The sequence below is a fragment of the Pogoniulus pusillus genome, chromosome 1 (genome assembly GCF_015220805.1).
Source record: "Pogoniulus pusillus isolate bPogPus1 chromosome 1, bPogPus1.pri, whole genome shotgun sequence".
Classification (NCBI taxonomy): domain Eukaryota; kingdom Metazoa; phylum Chordata; class Aves; order Piciformes; family Lybiidae; genus Pogoniulus; species Pogoniulus pusillus.
In genome coordinates this window covers 29,309,051-29,330,261 of record NC_087264.1, presented here as the reverse complement: position 1 = coordinate 29,330,261, position 21,211 = coordinate 29,309,051, and the positions used below count along the sequence as shown (strand labels likewise).

The following is a 21,211-nucleotide window of genomic DNA, read 5'->3' as shown; positions in this document are numbered from 1 at the left end:
CCCAAACCATTCTGGGATTCTGTTCTAAAATAGGAGGATGTGGTGCATCTGTAAATGAGAACAACATGGTCCCTGTTGGGATAAAGGATGTTGAGCAGATATGGCCAAAGGATGGAAAGGTTGATCAGTCAACTCCTGTCTGAACTCAGAAGCAAACTGCAAGTGAACAGAGGTGGAAATAGGGATATGCTGCCCAGGTTAATACAGAGACATTGCCTCTGTGCCTCAGGATGAATTTATAGGAAAGCCAGTTAAAGGCAGTTAAAACTGGTGAGGGAAAAACAACAAGAAATCCTTTTACAAGGACACTGGCAGCAAAAAGAAGATCAGCGAAGATGTGAGCTCATTGCTGAATGTGGTGCATGACCCAGTGACAAAGGACATGGAAAACAGGTTCTTTTTCCTACAATCAAAACGAAGTTCATTTGTTCCTGGAGTTATTGACCGATGTCATTACTGGATATATGTTAATGATTCTGATGTACTTTGAGGATAGAAATTGATCTGTTTATTTTTAGTGTGGTGGGTTATTTGGTTTTGGAGGTTTGTTTGTTTTTTTAAATATATTTTTTAAGCACACCAGGAGAAAAGCTCCCTCAAACCTTGTAGAAGCAGACTTGCTAAGCTTGTCTGCTTCTCAGAGATGGTAAATGAAATTCTATGACATACTGCTATCAGTTTATATAGGAATGAGGATGTCTGTGCCATGTCTTTCCCCTCCCACCTGTTTCACTGTGCATTGTCATTGTCTCAGTTGTGCTTATACTATGCTGAAAATTTTTGTACTGTATTTGTTATGATGTTAATTATGCCAGATCAATGTTTGTGTTTAACCACTAGAATCCTATTAGAATTCTATTAATAGCTCAGAGATCAGGCAAGATACTGTCATTGTCAGACCAAGAGGTGGAATGGAGAAGTGCAGACTTAAAATGGCCAAACTAGTCACAAAACACAATCTTTGAGACATACATGTAAATAGGTATGTTATTCTTATTTATTTAATTAAATTAAAAAACCCAAACAAAGAAAACCACCAAAAAAACCCCAACCAACCAAAATGTTGAAACTTATGATTTCCCAGTAGTTAAATGACAGATTCCTTTCTATATAGACTAACACTCTGCATATAATAAACATAACTGAATGTAGCCAACTTACACTGAGTATTTAATCAAACTTGAAAGGCTTTTATTTCTCACGGTTTGTCATTATTTCAGATTTAACCATAGATTCTTACCTGAGTTGCACCTTAAAGAAGTCATGTCCAAGGGCACAAACCTCTTATTTGGGATTTGTGATACTTGGTGCTTGTACTTGTTAACTTCTTGATATGTGTAGGTTAAACATTAACAAACTTAAACCTATGTTGGTAGTATGAATTTTTACTGAAGAGGAAGTGCGGAGCTGCTAGAAGAGAAAAGACTGCATTTTCTAGCAGCTGGAGTGTTTGCTGGAAAGAAATGAGTGTGAGTTTACAGTCAGACAGTGTCGCACTAGAAGCAGGTATTTAGGTGGGTTAGTTCTGCAGGTCTTAAAATGTGTTGTGGCAATGAACTGGCCAGAAGTCAGTAACGTAGGAAATGCTTTGTATCTTGGGCACTATTTTCCTCTTCTTAAGAATACTGAAATAGCAGTTGCTTGTGATGGTAAGTGATCTTCAGGACAGAAGGTGTATGATGAAACACTCAGTAGTGTTGTAGTCATGCAGAACAATAGCCTCATGCAACGTGACTTGAAAAATGAAAGCTAATGAGTATTTTATCTCGTGCCTCCTTCTTTTTTCTTAGGGGCCTGGACTATTTTAAAACATTTTTTTTTCTTCTCAGTCAGATGGCTGATTGTCTGGATTAGGAGACATAAGGTTTATTTTCAGAATCTGAAGAGAGATCAACATATTGCTGATCTCTAGATCTCCAGAATGCTTAGATGACATTTAATACAGTGTAGTCATATTACCTTAGCAACTATATGTTTTCAAGTGACATGTAGAAAACAATGTCAGTTCTTTCAGGGTAAAATAGAGTAAAAATACAATATTGTGTGTTTCTTAAGTTATTTTTGTCTCCTTTTCTCTTTCATTATCTTTACAATAGTAGCTAAAGGGGAGATCGTCATATGGAAGTATTAGATGAAATAATATTGGTATATTTGAAACTCAAAACCAGGCAAGTCTTTGTTCCCCATCAGCATTTAAAGCAGAGTGAAAACAATTATTGCTACTTGTTCTGAATGTAATGCAAACTAGTTAATATTCTGGGAGCATTCTTCTTACCTCTTCTAATGCAGATGAAACTTTTGATGGTGAAAGTTGTTTTTTTTTCACTATGTCTGTTAGTAAGAACAGTGTTGGTGAGCCCTAAGTAAATGTGAGTAGCATTAAAAGTATATATTCTAAGATAATCTTGGACCTTTGTTGTCATGTATGATTTAGCTGTTATGTGTAAGGCACTGCTTATAATAGAAAATGCCTCATCTTTGCAGTACTTCCAAGATCTTTTGTACCTTTGGTATACAGTGTGCATATTTCTGAAACAAGAAAAAGATGACATTAGTTTAAAAACCTCACTGTGCATTTGTATTTAAGGAAATATTTTAATCAGCAGGTCAGGTTCATGTTAGGAGTGCTAGTGCATTCTTGGATAGGATTAAGTGTAGGACGTTTAGTGCAGATGGAGATCAGGTGTGCTAATTTGTTTTACTGGGATTTCCTTGCAAACTCTGGTTAACTATTCCTTTGGAGATTGTTCAGTAGCCATTTTATGTACTGAGAAGTATGATTATGTTGTTTTAAAGTCAGTAATACAATAGCATTTGAGTATGGCAAGCAGTACAAAGAAGTACTGATGATTTGTTTCATTTCTTTTTTTACCCCCCCTTTTAAAACTGTTTTTGTTCTTCCCCCTCCCCAATATAGTTGAGGAAAATAGGAGGTGGAGGATTTGGAGAAATTTATGATGCACTGGACTTGCTTACTCGGGAAAATGTTGCACTGAAGGTCGAATCAGCTCAGCAGCCAAAGCAAGTGCTGAAAATGGAAGTAGCTGTATTGAAGAAATTACAAGGTAGGACTGCAACCTGGATATGCCAAAAGTAGAACATCAGTGAATCTTCTCAAAAAAATCATTATAAACTCTATTTAGTCATAGCTTGAGTAAATATTCTGAGTGTTCTGCAGGTTATTGTTTAAGAGTTATTAAAAGTGGAATAGAAACTCTTTCATCTGCTGAAAGTTTTGCTACAATTAATATTTTTGTGGAAACAGGATAACATGAAAATAGAAAGAAGAACAGAAAAATTAAATTGTTGCAAAACCTGTGCTCAACTGTAGCTAATTCTGGATTGGAACCTACTTTCCTTTTTTTGAACAGTACCTTTAAATACTTGTCTGAAGCTCTTGTTACAGAAAAATATGCAATAGCTTCTCTTGATTGCTTTTCACAAGGCTACAAAATGAAAGTTTAAAAGATGATTTTTTCTTTTAAAAAATATTTTGAATCCAGAAGATTTCGCTGAAAACATTGGCTCCTATCAGGATCCACATTTTCCCCAACTCTTAGTTCAAATAAAACAAAATCTGCATGACATATGGTGCTGCCTAATCTGCTGTAAAGGTCACATTACAACAGAAATTGATGGCCTCTATAGATTTTAGAGGGCAAGCATGTCACATGTTATAGTGTTAATAAACCGTTCCTCTGTTTATATATTTTAAAAGAATTTCACAAAACCATCTAGCATTGTGTAGTCAAAAAAGGATACCCAGGCACTGCTTATTAGCTTTCTTTGAATTTTGGTTTCTAGTCCAGAGAAAAAGAGTAAATTGTGATTTTACCCATTCTAAATTTCGAAACCATTTGTCAGGGCTTGTGAAAGAAATTATTTTGAAGATAGCAAATTTAGAAGAAACAAATACTCTGCCACTCATGGAATTTTAATTGCTCAGAATTTTTCTTTTTTTTTTCTTTCTGTGTGTACAAACTTGGTTCTATTTTCAACAAAAAGTCTTTTAAATGGTCTATGTGTAGCAGATGAAGTACTAGGAAAAAGAGTAAAAAATAAAATGTTGCAATTTGGTAGTGCTACAATGCCAGTGTGTTTGTAAAAACATAGCTGTGTATGTTACTGTGTAACCGAGGTGCCTTGTAACTTTCTACTGTGAATTTAAGTGTAGGGAAGTTTGAATGAAGATGTTACAAGGATGCTTTCTTCTGATAAAAAACTTCTTGCAGAGGAGTTTCTTGTTCTACTGAATCATGAGAAATACTGTCTAGATGAAAATAAGAGTAATGAGATACTTGCACCACAGATACACTGTGGCAAATAATCGAAATATTATATAATACAAATAAAGGTATTTAAGTGTTTTTTCCCCCTCAATATTAGCTCTCTCAGAAAACAGTAAATAGATTTTTGTTAAAAATGAAACTGAACTCCTGATTTCCTCTGAGATCTTTTGAAGACCTTTTGAAAATCTTTCTTGTGAGGAAACAGTCTAAATATTATTCCTTAATTTTTGCCTCTTAATACTCTCTTGCATAGTTGAAAAAAAACATGTTGGTGATTCCATCCTAGCAACAGGGGAGGTGACCTCTGGTCACTGCTGTGCAAGCTGCCTATTACCTTGTAACTGCTCTGGTTTTACATGGGGAATGCTGTAGATAATCGGGAAGGTGGCTGCAGTAAGAGATGGGTTAAGGATGAACCTTCTGCATATATTGAAATGTATTGTTTGGACAGTTATGTAACTTTATTTTTGTATATATATAGAGAGTCCATATTTAAAGGCCTTTTATTAACTAAGATGGTCATGGAATCAATTTTGGTTTACATAGAATCTTGGTTTCTAGGAGCCATTTCCATTTAATTTTTCTAACTTCCTAGGTTTTCAGTATTCAAGAGCTGGAAACTTGAAGCAGAGAGAAAATGAAAGATAATGGACAAAAGCAGAAAGTAGAAAGCAGTTTTTTATTCTTGAAGAATATTTTTTATTTAAATCTTCATTTTTCTTATTTTTGACAAGTCTTTTTTTTGTGCTGATATGGAGCAGGTGAAATTGTAAACAGTTCTTTTAGGATATTTTTGTAACAACCTTCTAATAGCATGCATCCTCTGAGACCAATTTGTATCTCATTCTATTCCTTTTTGGCTTGTGTGTATATATATATGTATGTAGATAATTGCTATCCTTTTCTCAAAGGGCTTATGTTCATTTACTTGCAAGGTGTTCTGGTTACCTTGGACATAATCAGAGGAAGGAATATAATTGTCATGAAAATCCTTTTTCTTGCAAATATTTGGGAAGTTTGATCTATGAACAGAATGCCATGAGAGGCAGTGAGCTGACAGCATCATTCAGAATTCTCATGATGTGTGGATCTCATTTGTGTGGAAAAAAATACATGTATTATCATGTACAATTTCTGGGGAAATTATGGAGAAGCTGGCTTGTAGGACAAAATAAAATAAACAGATGTAATATGTCTGTAGGCAACAAAACAGCTTTTCTAGTCTTTACTTTGAGCTAGGCACATTCTCAAGGTTATAAACATGCTTTTGAGTGTTTCTGAATTAGAATCTTATTTCACAGAAGCTGTGAAACCAAAATGAGACTAGCTTCTGGCAGACATGCAAGGCTGTACTATTTTTTACTATTTTTGCTTTCAGAAAATTTGAAAATTAAAACACTGTGGTCAATCATTGCCTGGGTGAAAGCAGTCATGACTGTGTAGGTATGCAGTAGTGACTCACAAAAGAACTTCTAAGAAGTTCTTTTGAGAGCCTGATCTAGCAAAACATGCTTTGATCTGTGAGTTGTTTGACCTCTCTTCATTATGAAGTAGGAGTATGGTCATTGATAGAGCCATTTATTACAGCATACTCATCAGCTTCATCTTTGAAGTCTTAATTTTTCCCCCTGCCAATAATGCTATCTCCTAATTATTGTTGTCATAATTTAACTCTTTAAGCTCTGTTTTACTTTTGTAAAAAGTAAGAGATCTCTACCACAGATGGTCGTTTTGTTTAATCATGTTGTTAGGCCATCTGTTCCCACAGTCAGATGGGAGAAGACAGATTTATCGCATCTCACTCAGTGAGAGTGAGACTTACTCGGTTGGTTTCTGTCTCACACAACTTAGAGGCTTCTCCCTCACTCATTTACAGCTCTGTAGTGTAATTTAGTGATGGGTTGCATCTGGTGTAGGATGAAAAGCTAGCGGCAGTGATACACTGCAGTCTGAGGAATGGCATATAGGCTTTGTACCCTCTTTAGGAAGCTTTTCAAGGGTGTAGTTGTTCACTGCAGACTGTTACCATCTTCTTCCCCTGCTTGCCAGCCATGTGGCTCACAGGTGTGAGAAAGTACTGCTTTCTCACTGAGAAAAAAGGAGCAGAAAGTATTTGCAAAGCTGTAGTAGGTGTGTATAGCCACACCACTAGTGGTGGAGGATCATGCTATTTCATAGAATCAGTTATAGAATACTGTGTTGGAAGGGACCTCGAGGGTCATCTGGTCCAGCCTTTCTTGGGAAAAGTACAATATAGACAAGATGATCCAGCATCCCTGTCCAGCTGAATCTTAAAAGTGTCAAATGTTGGGGCCTCTACTGTTTCCCTGAGGAGTTTATTCCAGTGTCTGATTTACCTGAATAAGGTGTACAGGCCCTATTTCTGTCCTTTCCCAATTCTTCATACTTTTGCAAGAGTTCGTTTTCAGAGAATTTACAACCCAAAAGTAGGTACTACTCCAGTTAAAGTAGGATTTCTCTGACCAAACCAAGTTTAGAACATTTATTGTATTTGTCAGATGAAATCTGACTAGTAAGTTTCTCTGAAGATGTTCCTTCACTATACCCACAGTGGCTGTAAAATGCATCATGAATGTTTGAGATGAGACTTCATTAACTGGAAACTGCAGCAATGAATACACAAAATTTCATCTTGACAAATTTGCTGCAAGGCCTTTTTCTTCATAATATTATACTGCCTGTAACATTGCCTGTCTTCCTTAAACAAATGGGTAGAAGGGAAAAATGGAAGAAAGGCAGTGATGCTTACAGCTTTGCACTTATGTATTTTCAGAACTTGTAGAGTTTTCTTTTAAAATAAATTATTTTGACAAGTCCTGTACCATTTGCTCTGTTGAAACAGGACAATCTGTTTTTATTGTGTGTGGCAGGGAGCTTCCTGAGGAAGCAATACACAGGAAACCACTCTTCTGCCAGGTGATGCAAGAATATTCAGAAGCTATAGGACAGAGTTCTGTCTCCTCCAGTGACTTGCTAAGTATTTAAAGAAATAAATGACAAGTTCCCATTATTATTGGCTAATTCGCTTCTTTTTTTCTGCTAGGAAAAGATCATATCTGTAGATTCATTGGATGTGGAAGGAACGACAGATTTAACTATGTGGTGATGCAGTTGCAGGTCAGTGTATCAAACAGCTCAATGTTTATTTGTGTGTTTTGGTTTATTAGCCAAGTGTATATCAAAATACTACCAAAATTTTAGAGGTTGGCAAGTTAAAAAAAACTCAAGCTGAGATACACATAGTAGTGAGCAAACCTGAATTGAACATATCCTTATGCGTTTATCCTTTGATATCCCTTCCATAATCCTCTCAGAAAGAAGAAAGTTTGCATCCTCAGAAAGACCTGTGTATTGAAAGAGTGAACTGTCATGTCCTCTGAGATAATTCAAATCCCTTTGAAGTTTTTACTTAAAGACAGTCTGGAATGTAATCTGTGCTTTTTGTTGACTTTTGTGATTGAAGTGAGAAAATACCACTTGCCAGTAAAAGAAAACACTTTATCACTTCACTGAAAGATTTTTTTCTTGTGAAAGAGCCTAAAGTAGGTGATTAGCACCCATAAATTGGTTATTGGATCATTGCTCTTTATCATATTGGTGAATATCAATACTGGAGAAAGAAGTGTACTGTAGTTCATACCATTGGTTGTGTTATTTTGATAGAAACAGTCCCATCCGCTGCATGGTTTATCTTTATAGCTGTTCAGTTGAGTTTTCTAAGGTATTCTATAATTAAAGAGATTATGGATTTTTCCTTGAAGAGTTGAGCATGAAGAAGTTTTTGTGAGCATTTTGTCAGTGGCCTTTTTTTCAAGTGTGATGCAGGTACAACATTAATTAGTAGTGTATGTACTTCTGGAAGGAATTGTTTTAGTCCATGTTATTTAGCAGTGGAAAGACAGTAAGTTTGTTACTTTTAAAACTAGATTCTAAGTTTAATGTTGAAGATACTTAAGGGCATGATACATTTAGGTGTGGTCCTTGGATATGAAAATAGATAATGAGAGTACTCCATGGTTAACCATGAAGATCTCTCTGTCAATTTTGGTATGAGTACTTTTTTCTGAAAATGTCCTTTTAACTTGATCAGGGTCGGAACTTGGCTGACCTGCGTCGGAGCCAATCTCGAGGAACATTCACCATTAGCACCACTCTGCGGCTTGGGAAGCAGATCTTGGAATCTATTGAAAGCATTCATTCTGTGGGGTTCCTGCACAGGGACATAAAACCGGTAAGCCTGCCCATGAAATCAGAACAGCCAAATTTTGATGGGTTTTTTAGATGGCTGCGTAAGTAGGAACAGGTTCTATACTAACGTGAAAATGAAAAGAGACAGAAAATTAAATGTTTATTCATCAGATAAGGCAGATCTATTAAGTATTATTTAACTTTGGATTGTAGGAGCTGTAATTTTGGTCTTTGTCATCATTGCTTCCAGTTAGTTAGGCTTCCTTGTGATTTTCTGTGGTTAAAACTTCAACCTGTTGTCTTGTACCATCATGAAAGCAAGCGTTTTTGCCATGAGGTATAATATAATGAGTTTGGCTAGTGGAATTTAATAGCTTCACATAATTAATCTAAGACAATAGACACTAATTGTAGGGTGCATTTACATGGTCTTTAGTAGCAGGCTTTCTTTCTGTTTAATATATTAAAAAACAAATGAGGAAAGAAAAGACAATCTGTAAGAGAAAACCAATTGTTTTATTGTACAACTCTATTAAAATGAGTATCAAAACATCAGGAGGATAGTGGCAACATTCTTCTGTTTTTCTTTGAATTACTCCTGAAATTGCATCACTGGTTTTTAATATTGCTCTATATTAAAAATGCTGTTAGAACTCTCAACTTCAAGAATTTCTAAATGAGAAGAAATGAGCAAATCTTGCATCTTCTATTAGATGCAAATATAAGTGGCTGTACCTGGCACATAGAGCTAAGTTTCCTATTAGCTGAATGATGTTTATGTAAAAACTCTGGTAATAGTTGTGCATTAGGCAATGTTCATCACTTCTTCCTCACAACATTCTATAAAACTTGTATTTTCCCTGATCCATCCCCAGGATTCTAGTAATAGGGAAAGGACACAGAGGCAGTGAATGTCAAACGAAGTATCTGAGGAGGAGTTAGTTGGAGCACAAGATTTTAATGATGAAAACAATTGCAGTTTTGAATGGAAAAATAGCTTGCAGGATGGACTGGGGACATCTTATTATCTAGCTGTATCTTGGAGCTTATGGACTCGGGCAGGATGGAAACAGAATGCTACTAGGGAATGGAAAACCCCCCAGAATAATCAGCAGTGAGGGCAGTGTATTAGACTCATAGAGGAAAGAATAATTCTTCCCCTTTGGGAGTTATGTTGTGCCTTGGACATGCAAAAGTAGGCGTGATTACTTTCTAGCATGCACTTATGTCTTGAAAGTACAAGTCCATTTTATGTAATATTATGCATCTTCTAGATAGATTATAGTAAAAGCAAGCTTTGTGCTGAGCTGAAATCTTGAAATCCTTGCTTGATTATTTGCCTCCTGTGGCAAATCAGGCAATGCTGAAATTCTGTTCCATTTAAAAATCCTGTTGGTCACTCTCATTTCAGTTCATGGTTTCAGTTGATTTTTACCCTTGACCTTTGACACTGAAGCAACTGTGAACCTTGGATTTGTTAGAACAGTACTGCTCTTTCACGTAATGGGCAAAGAAAGGTAGTTTTTCTGGAGTTAATTGTGTTAAGCTTCTAGCTCACTCAGACGTGTAGATCAATTCATTTCACAGACTTTGTTTTTAGCTTCTTTTTTTTTTTGTATCATGTAATCCATTTTAAAGGAGATTTGATGGGTAAAGACATGAACCAATTCAGAAACAAATGCCTCCATAAACCCTCACTGTTTGGTTGTTTTGGGGTATTTCTGTGGTTTGTTTTGTTAGTGTGGAGGATTTTTTTGTTTTGTTTTTAACTTGATTATTCCTCCTTCTGTGAAAAGGAGAAGGCAATTTGCAATCCTTATTCTGCATGCGTGGTTTTGGTGCATTTGTTTAGGCCCTAGGTTAGTAGTTTTTTTGAAACGTTTCAGTCAAAATATGTGAGTAGGTCACATGACTGGAAAATCCTTGCCAAAATTTAATATGTCGTAAGTGACAGAGTAAGATAACAGTTGCTTTGGACCACATAGCCTGCTGTTCAGGTATGCTGAGTTGGGTGTTTGATTTGTCTTAATGTTTGGTTTTGGTTTTTATTCTAATGTAATGGAAGGATAGTACAACTGAAAATAGGGAGGAAAGGATAGAGAAGTAGAATGTAGGTTTTCTATTGTTGTGTTGCTGCAGTGGTACGTGCCCATATTGACATGTGTCTGTGTGTATGTGTCTATCTGTGTTTGTTTTTCTTCCTAGTCTAACTTCGCAATGGGACGTTTTCCTAGCACCTGTAGGAAGTGTTATATGCTGGATTTTGGCTTGGCACGGCAGTTTACCAACTCGTGTGGGGATGTCAGACCAGTAAGATTTTTTTCACAGCTGTCAATTTGATTAAATGAATGTGGTAATATGTTGTCTTTTTATTTCTGGAGAAGTATGGGAGTTGCACTGAAATAGTAACTGATCTAAACTTGATAAACATCATCACAGATCAGAAATGCCACCTGATTTATTGATCATAGTAGAAGATTGGCAGTCAGGAATGAATCAGGCTTCTAATTTTTGGCTTGAGCCAGAGGTGTAGTCTGTGATCTTTTTGGATAATCTGTCTTTTGATTTTGGAAATCAAGTGACAAGCACCGTACACCAGAGCTGAATTTTGTGTGGTATTGTATATTGCATTAAAAGAATAAAGTCTATGTAGGAAAAAAAGTCAAACACTAAACTGACTGTATAATCTTCTGAAAGAGAAAGTCTGAATAATTAAAACAGTGATAGGACACTAATTATAAGATATAAGAAGACTTAGTGTAGTTTTTGAATTCCCATGTGATGCAGTCTGAAGAAAATTGTAGATAAAGGCACATCAATGAGGACATTTCAATTTTAAGTACAGTAGAGCCTCTCTAATTGACTGGTGGGCAGTCCTTTTGTTAACTTTGAAGTCTGAAACTGAGGCAGCTGGTGCCATGGTACATGGTGAGGTTTAAATGAATCCTATTTTCTTTATTAAACAAGTTTAGTTTGCGTTTTGATGGTAATACTGAACAATGTGCTAGTCAGTATTGTGTTGCATATTTATTAACATGGTACCATTTGAGTGGTAGAAACCATCTTTACAGGATTTTCAATTTTATTCTGCCTAAGAAGCTGGGAGAGTGGAAATTTTTTGTGTGCACATTACGAGGTTATCTGAATTAGTAAGGTAAATTAGCGAGGTTCTGCTGTACTCTATTCCTTCAGCCATAATGCTGGACACTGCAATGAAAGCAAAGAGCAGGGGAGACCAACAGAGTGGCTGCTGCTGTTGGAAAGGTGAGCTAAACATTTTAAGTAGTTTTAAATTTTTCTTTTTTTATTTCTCAGTGTTCTTGTCATGTTCTGTATGTTTGGCTGCTTATGATGTTTTTCTAACTGACCTGTAATTTTGAAGAGAAAACAATTTCCAAGACTCTGTAATTTAGAATATTTATATATATATACACATACCAATAGTAGTACTCTCAGAAAAAAATGGGTGATAACAGAAAAAAATAATATTTCTGCTATTCTTTCTTTTGTAACAACTCAGCTCTTGCCTTTTGTTTTTCATTGCAGTGCCCTACAATGTAACTGAAGTAATTATTCAATTTAATCTATCTAGAATTTTCTGTCAGTATAATCCATATTAGTAGAGTAGCAGGGAAAATAAAGATAGTAGTTTTATTTGTACTTAATAGTTAGAAATGGCTCTTTTATAGATAGCAACCATGCTGATGGCCTTGCTTACTTATAAAATTTATTTAATATTTTCATTAAATGTGCTGTGTGCTTCTCCTTAAGGCTATCCTTCTTCTAAACTTCATTAGATTTCTTCAGCAGATACTGCAAATAACCTGGAACAGTGTAAAAGCATGTTCTCCAAAAACCATAGTACTCTATTGGTAAGAACCTGTTCCTTAGTTAAGGTTGATTTTTGTGCTAAGCCTGATTTTCTGTTTAACTGACTTCCACAGAAAGAATCTGGTCCCCTTCAGATTTTACATATCATCCTTGAATTCTTCAGTTCCCACAATGTGTTCTAAAAGAATCAGAGGGGAAGTTTTAATCATCTGGCAACTTTGTATTTTACCCAACATTAAGGAATTCCTGGTGGCCATAAATCTGTTCAACTCAGAAAAAGATCAGAGAGTGTTGTGTGGATACCATTGAAAGCAGAAAAGTTTATGACAGGGCCGTTTTTCCCTCCAGAAATCACTGGCCAGCTCAGCTGGTGTGTGTATAAATTCCAGCAGGTGGAGATAAGGAAATTAAATGAACTTTGGGACTGTCAGGGAAGGAAGATGTTGTGTACTTCTTTGCCAAAATGCACCTTACGCTGGCAGAGGAGTTGAAAATAAAAAGAGATTACAAAGATGTGTTAGGAGCAGTTTTATAGTATAGATCTTCTTGTTAACAAGGCACAATTCACCTTATTGAAATTGAAGCAAGAAGTTGACAGGAAGGTCTTTTGGTAAGGAAGACTTTTATTTTGTGGAATCAGGTTGAGAGGTAGAGAGAAAATGAAGAACGTATCAAACCACTAAGCTACCCAACATTAGACTCTTAATTCCAGTACATTGGAGCAAGACAGAAGAATGCACCAGAATGTCATACAGCTTCATTGTGATAAGGTGTTCCTGTTTCAGATCTGTTAGAAAAAGAGGACTTACAAAACTTGTGAATCCATGGTTTTATTCCAGTATTTGACTGAAATATGTGCTAGTGGCTACTGATATGTACAACCATCCATGTGAACCCTTCTGCATTTTTGTTAAGCCTGTGCTTATTCTAGTTTGAGATTTTTGTCTCTCCTGTCTGATTTCCTTTCTACATCCATCTCCTCATGCTACCTGATTACCATAAGACTAATTTCTCTTTTCCTTGCAGTTTTGATGCCCATTGGAATAGCACAATGCAACAAATTAAAATTGCCTTTGCTCTTAGTTTCTTTTCTTGGCACTCCAGTGAAACCTGGAAACATTCTGAAAGAGTGATAGAAAAGAAATTCAGGCTGTTTCAGCCCTGGATTGAATTATGCCTCATAACAGATAAAGCATTTCAGGAATTTAGATTATGACTGATTCAAACAAAGCTATATTGAATTTGTATGAAATACAGTTTTTCAAAAGCTCAGGCATAATCAGTTTTGGATGGCTGGTAGCGTATTCCTTGACATCATCATGGTACAGTTTCAAATCCTTCCTGGTCTGACTCCATTCCAAGGCACACTGGGGATATAGGCTCCCTACAAATTATTTTAAGGGTTAACAAACAAAGCAAACTCTTCATTCAGCTGCATTCAAGAGCTGTTTGAAGTTATTTGCTTAATTAAAAGCAAGCAGCTACTAACTCAGTCATCTAACATGAAGAATTTCAGCTTAAATTTGTGATATGCAAAAAGTTTCAAAGGACTGAATGCAGGATCTTGCATGGAAAATAGTGGCCGAAGTTTAGGTACGGATTTTACTACAGGTGCCATATATGATATGTTGGCAGTAAAGTTCACAGGCAGCAGTGCTGACTTAGGAGGAATTTTAATGACCTTTCAACACTATTCCAATTAAAAATGTTTGTCTTTTGAAGTAGAAGTGAAGATTCAGTTTGGTTAATGAACTTAAGTGGTTTTGGTCTGTTGTAGTAAGTAGCTTTTTGTTTCCCATTGTTATTACAGTCGTACTAAACATACCTGCTTTCATTACAGACAATGCATTGATGACACAGACACTTCCTTTAGTATGGACATGATTCTCCCTCATCTTTCCTATAGTGTATAGACCTGCTCTGAACAATAGTTTCTTCAGGTGCACTTACCTGTCTATAATGCTCCAAATCCTGTAATGCCCCAAGTCTCCTACACATCATATTAATGTAATTGCAGGGTATTAATGAGGTATCGTAGGCTGTTTTGGGGCAAGTTTTACAGTAGCATTGGATCTCTTTTTCTTCACTGAAGCTCTTTTTTCTTATTCCTCTACCAAGCTTTCCTACCTTTGCGTACTGACTGTAGGATTAAGTTAAAAGCATTAAAAGCAACTCTATCCTCCAGGATAAATTAAACAATCCTCTAGAGTAAATAGATATTAGTAAGCAAAAATTGCTCCCTGTTTTTTTTGAGCACTGTAGAGAAACAAAGCCTGTGTTTAAGTACTGCTTATTTCAGTTCAGTTTGAGTGTGATCTGTATTTTCTCCTTTGAGGGAGAACTGATTCATTGAATTCTCATTTAATTGTTGTTTATTGCTGGAGAGAAGTTTTAAGGTGAGGCAAGCAACACATTAACTAGAATAAGAATATATTTTAATTTATTACTTATTGTGAAATAAAGTAAGGTTTATCTCACTGTTCTGTTTCTTCTGCTATTGCTTATGAGAAGTAGAGTTTATTTCAGACTTCATGAGTAAAGCTGCTCAAAGAATCACAGAATGGTAGGGGTTGGAGAGGACCTCTGGTGATCACCTAGTCCAACTCTCCTGCTAAAGCAGTTTCAGCTGAAGCAGGTTCATTGGTCAGGCAGGTTTTGAAGGTCTCCAGAGAAGGAAAACAATCTCATTGGGCATCCTGTTTCAGTGCTCTGTCACCCTCAAAGTTTTTTCTAATGGTCCAGTCCACCCTGAAATGAATAGTTGTTTGTATACTAGTCAGCTGGAATTACTATATTTGTATAGAAAATCTGTATTCATTAGTGTTACCCAAGGGTTTGTACTGTGATCAAGCTTGCAAAGAAAATTGTTCAAGTAGATTAGTCTACAACTGAAAATAAATGTTTCTCTTTTCTTTATGAGAGATCTCAGCATCCAGAATTTTGACAGTTCTCTAATTATGCCATCAGAATGAATTTATAGCTTATTCCACACCTCTGTGGTAAAAGCATACCATATAATGACATCTTACTTTCCTGTGGTCATTCTGCTCAATTCTACTGGCTTATGTCTTGTGATTCCTGTCACCTTTCTCTCCTTTTCTCATTTTTTCTCCATTTTCCATTAATATGGTTCTTAAACCTGCATCCACTTAGTTTCTGCCTCTGTCTTTGGTAACAGTCTGTCTTTGATTTTCCTCAGACTCCAGTTTCCTGTAGAATTTAGTTGCAGTTCTTTCTGTTGAGCTTATCCCTCTCTAGTTTTACGTTCCCACCTTTTCGCCTTTATCATCATGTAGTGTCTTTCATTAATTTGTGTTGTAGTTTTGTTTTTTTCTCTACACACATGATTCACATTCCTGATTAATTCATGGTATTAAACTAGAGAAAGGTAGATTTAGATTGGACATTAGGAAGTTCTGCACTGTTAAGAGTGGAACAGACTGCCCAGGCAGGTGGTGGAGGCCCTGGCCCTGGAAACATTCAAGGTCAGGCTTGATGGGGCTCCAAGCAACCTGATATAGTTGGGGGTGTCCTTGCTTATTGCAGGGAGGTTGGACTAGATGACTTTTAAAGGTCAGTTCCAACCCAGTGCATTCTATAATTCTATGACGTCCCTGTTATGATAGTGTTTCCTTCTATTCAAACTGAAAGAGTCTCCTCTGTCTCTAGTATCATTGTGAATATCTTATGATGAACTCAAACTCAATGTGCTCTTAGTCTAATTTCTCCTGTGACAACCACTCAGTGCCACCTCTGTTTCTAATCACTGCATGTGATTATCATCTCTCTCTCACCAAGGCTTACAGGCAGTTTTAACTTGGTGTATCCTTACATCCACCTGGTATGGTTTCTGTATAGTATACAGATACATTCCCAGGGGTATGGATGGATTTTTTTTTTCTCAGGGTTTTCAGTTGTCTTTCTCTTTTCGTTCACAAATCTAGAGTTCTTTCAGAGTGCTACTGTAGATAGAACTTGTGATTTGTTTTATTGCCCTCCCAAACTGCATCAAATAAAGTGCTTATTTTCATCTGTAAGGCACTTGAGGATCTCTGCCCGCAAAGTCTGTTACCTTTCATTCACAGGAAACAGAAACACAGTAAAGATGTTGACCTGTCTCCATTACCCACTTTGAATGTTTTAATACAAGGAACATTATTTATTTCATACTATTCCTTATGTTGAAAGGGAGATTTCTGCCAAATTCTTACTGTTTTCTTTTAAATCTGTTTGCAAACGAAACTGGAAATTCAACTTTTTTTTTTCTGTTTGTTAGGAGTTGAAAATAATCTTTTACTCTTAAACCTTCTAATAGAGTCTATTATGCTTGCAGTTATTTAAGGTTTGAGTGGAAGGTGTGCTTAACAGCAAATGGCAAAATTTAATGCCAATCTGTACAGAACTACACAAAGATGAAGATAATACTGCATATGACAAAGATTGTCTTCTAATGCAAGAAACCATCCATGAATGATAGGCAGTCTTATTTATGCACATGCTATCTATGTGTTGCTGGCTTCTTAGTTTGAATTACTGAAAGCAGTAGTTTCAAGACTGCATTTTTCACTTTTGGCTGCTGTTAGTTCCTTATAGATCGGTTTGGAAGGATGATTTTTGGTTGTAATTTGTTCTTTTATCCCTGAGAAGTTACAGTGTCTCCTTAGACTTCTTACCTTAAAGAATGGTCAAGGCAGAGAGCTTAGAATGAGAAAGCTTTTCTTGAAGATCATCCCAACTAATTCCATGAAGGCTTCAAGCTGTACTTCTGTATTAAAAGATCCCCCAGAGTTGTGCTGTCATGCTTGTCAGATCTTAAGACATCTCAGTGTCATTTGCAGAGATGTTCATCTTCATATTGCTCATCTTAATGTCAGGCTCCCTGGTGATTTAGCATCATTAAAACCATGCTACTAGGGAGTCCATCCAGCTGTAGCTGCTCCTATCTAAACACTGTTTTGAAAAATGCAGGTTTAATATAAGAAGCTTCTCAGAATGTAATATTTAAAGAGCAGAAAGTGGAGTCTCAAGTGAGCAATTCAGTTGTTCAGCACATCAGCAATGCTGATGGTATTTTTCATTGCATTTTGAAGTGTCACATGTGGACTGCCTGTTCACAGAACTGAGGAGCAAGCAATTTTCAGACCATTTCACTGTTTTTTTTTTCCCCCACTGGGATTTGCAATAGCATGATTTTTCACCCTTGGATTACATTATCTAAAATGACCTTCATTTGGTTTGCAGCAACCAGGTGACAGTATGACTGATTTTGAAATAAGACTTGAAGGAGTTATATTGTAGCTTGTACTAAAGAATATGATGGAATCTTAAGAAATTGCTTCTGTAGGTATTAATGTCTTGTTTATTCCCACATTTTTGTATTCATCAAAACCTCTTTTTCAAGAAAAGTGCACAACAGTCACAAAGCTTAAGCTTTTGAAGTCAGCAAGCAGCAGCTTCTGCATGAACTGCTGTTACAGTGTGCACTGATAATTCCCCATGGGATTTGCAGTAGCATGGTTTTTCACCCTTGGATTACATAACCAAAGGGCACAAATGGTTCACATTAAATACTTGTTTCTCTTCTCAGTTATCAATTACGTTTTCCTCATTTATAAACTCAGGGACCCAGCCAGTCGTGTGCTGTTCAAGTCATCCACTCCTTGTGACCTGAGCTTTCAATACAGAGATGTTCTGGAGTTAGAGCAGAGGAGCTCCACCAGGTTTTAAAACTGAGAATAAATTGTTACAAACATATATGGTTATTTGTTTTAAGCACTAGTGTCAAATTTTGTGCCTTGCTCTGTTTCCCTTGTGCCTTTATCATTGCCTTTTTTTCCTATTTTACATAAGTGTGTTTTCCTACATTGCAGCCGAAATAGCCTTTTATAGCCTCTCTGCAGAACTCTGTAATTTCTTCCTCCAGCCACAGCAGAACCCTCTTTCAGAAAACAGTGAGATAATACATCTCCATAGCATTTCCCAAATATTTTAGTTGTAGTTGTCTTTATTCCCTTTTCCTACAAAGTGCATGCAGAGTTTCTAAGTCTTATTTTTGCACATTAATTGTTTAGGTAGCAATCTGTAATAAAGCTGGCAAAAAGGGATGGAATTGATGGTAAGTATAATACAGCAATAATTAGAGAAGGACAAGTATTTCCTCGTATGCCATAACCACTATCTAGATATGAACAGATTTTTCTGCAATTATGCTGCTGTTTTCAGTGATTTGAACACTAGCTCTTTGTCCACTTTATTTTTGTTTGCTTGGAAAATATTTTTGACCATGTAAACTTTTAGGAAGCCTCAAACAACAATATGTGAGTCATTAGGAATAGGATGAAAAATATGGAAATTCAGGCAGTAGTGCATATGTATAAACATCAGAAACGAAATTTTGCATGCTGGGCATAGTACTAGAATGCAAGCACTTGGGTTAGATGTGCAATTAAATTCTAGAATGGAAGTTGATAAGGAAGGAGTCTTTGGTGGGAGGCATCTTGTCTAGTGATGGAAAAGCTTGAAAGAGAAGGGTGTGGGAAGGAGAACAAAAGCTATTAGTGATGATGTAGGCTGTTAAAAGAATAAAGGAGCAGGAGAATAAACTGTTGGAGAGAGGAAACCAATAACTGAATTAATGATGTAGATAAGAATTGATTACTGCAGAGCAGGATAATTAGAACTTAGTTGTGGGAAGATTTGCTAATGATCAGACAAATACGTTCAGCAGGATACAGATTTAGTGTATTTATGAGACCTGTAGTCTACTGGTTTTGAATGCTGTCAAAGTGTTATTTTATCTACCATTTAGTTTGCCATTGTTTAGTGATAGCTGAAGTACTACTAAGCATCTGTTTTTAATTCAGACAAAGAATAAATCATTAACTTCATACAGCCTTCAGCTTACATGTCTCTATTCACATGGCGATAATGGAAAGTGAAGGTGTCAGCTGTGGTACAGAAATAGAAAACCTTGAGGGCCAAAAACCAAAGGACATTTGCATTCTTAACATTGTCAGTACTACAGTTAGCTCTTGGGCAGTTGTCTTCACTCCTGCTTTGATCACTTCTAAAACTTAACCACTGTTCTTTGAGATGCTATTGCATTTAATACAAAGAACACAAAACAAAGTAAACAAAAAAGCCCCTTTGCTTCTTTGCCAGTCAGTCTTTGTTGCTAAACAGATTAACCTTCAAAAATGAGTCCGAGATCGTAGTTCTATCAAAACACATACATTTACTGTCTTGTGTGTTATCAGAGGCCCAGGAGGTTTTTGGCTGTGTTTTGTTTGTTTGCTTGATTTCAATTTTGTTTTGTTTTTTTTTTGCTCCTGTGGACATGAAATGACTGAGTTGTGTTTGTTTTACCAAGAAGGTAGTATAACATGTCTGCGAACAGCTGACAAAGCTGTGGAAAAACACAACTGAAAAACTATCCATAAGAAGGTGACATTCAGATAAAACCTTTTGCCCTAGAACATCTGTCTTTTTCTACTCAGTGTACAGGTCTCACTGACTGGCAGCCTGAGGAATCATTCAAATTAGCATCTGGTCCCCTGAGTCTGGTGATTTGGACTCAGCAAAGATGAAAAAACTCCCTTCTTGTCCAGTTTGGTGCTCAGTTTGGAGCATGGGCTTCCTTTTTGGGAATATTCTAGCTAGTGAATTAAGAGAGAATCTGAGGAATCTTCATTTTCTCTGTGGAAATGTTGTGTTTTTGATAAATGAGGCTTTTTGGGTCAAAGAGTTACCCTAAGACTACTTTCCTCCCTCTTTCTACCCTTCCAAGTGACTAGTTTTTTGGGTCATTCTTCAGTTGTTATTTAAACAAAATAAAGAGCTTCTACAGAGCTCCCACCCTCATAGCTTTGTTTAGCTTAATTTCAAGTGTCTAAACTTCCTTGTACTTATTTGAAATAAGTAAAAAATGAAAATTACATTCTTTTAACATACATTAAGGAGGTTTATGGTATTTTTGATCCAACTTGCTAGATTTATGTTTGTTTTTTTTTAAACCTGGAAAGCTGAAATCTTACACTGACCAAGCTGGGAGTTCCTGAGTTTTAGATGCACTAGGAAATTTTACACTGGTTTTTTTTTTCTGATGTACTTTGCATTCAAGGAGTCACAAAACTCTCATTCTAAACATTAAAAATAATATTGAAATCCAAAGGACAGAAGAATATCCTCCAAAATTTTATGAAGAGTTTTTCATGCTCTTTACTGGTGACCTGGCAGTAACAAAATAGTCTCTCAACTCCTGCTAAAATGTAAGATGGAGCAGCTGCTGCACAGTCTGACCCTTAGGAAAATGCAGTGGAAGCAATTGTGAATGCAAATGTTAAGATCTTTTTGTTGTCTATGGAAGCAGTTACAAACCTTTTCACATCTAATACTGTGCATGTTATTCTATTCAGATATTTATGTACCAGACCAGGTGAGTACTGCTTGCCTTTCTTCAGTGCCCTCAGGTTCTGAGGATTTTCCAGCAAATGAGTTTTTTATCTTCAAGATTCATTTTAGGATGACAGATGGTGTCCTGGAAATACACTTGAAGAAGCTGAATTATTTAAGGGAAAAAACCCCAACCAACAACCCCTCCCAAAATAAACCTTTCAAAAAAAACCAAAACAACAAAAAACCCTCCACAGGGTGCTGAAAAAAAAATTAGGGTATTAAATACTCTGAAAGTTTTTTGAGTCTATTGCACTTCAGTTAAATGTAGATAGAGAGGTGGTATAAATTTCTTGTATATTCTTTTGTTTTGCTTTGTACTTTATGACAGTTTGGGAATGGTTATGCATTTGAATTGCATGTTGTTGTTTTTTTTTCTTTCAATGTTTGGGATTATCTTGATTGCTGATGTGGGCTAGCAAGTAATTCCA

At 36.2% G+C, this 21,211-nt stretch overlaps 1 protein-coding gene across 3 annotated transcripts in view; it reads left to right on the top strand.

Annotated features, from left to right (window-relative positions):
* TTBK2 (tau tubulin kinase 2) overlaps positions 1-21,211 on the top strand; it is a 95,895-nt gene that overhangs the window by 30,552 nt on the left and 44,132 nt on the right. For 2 of the 3 annotated variants that reach the window (XM_064146557.1, XM_064146548.1), the window contains exons 3-6: positions 2,918-3,065; positions 7,354-7,427; positions 8,401-8,541; positions 10,704-10,808. In XM_064146557.1, the coding sequence (XP_064002627.1) occupies positions 2,918-3,065; positions 7,354-7,427; positions 8,401-8,541; positions 10,704-10,808 (468 nt within the window). The remainder of the gene's footprint in view (positions 1-2,917; positions 3,066-7,353; positions 7,428-8,400; positions 8,542-10,703; positions 10,809-21,211) is intronic. The other variant, XM_064146567.1, reaches the window with a different exon arrangement.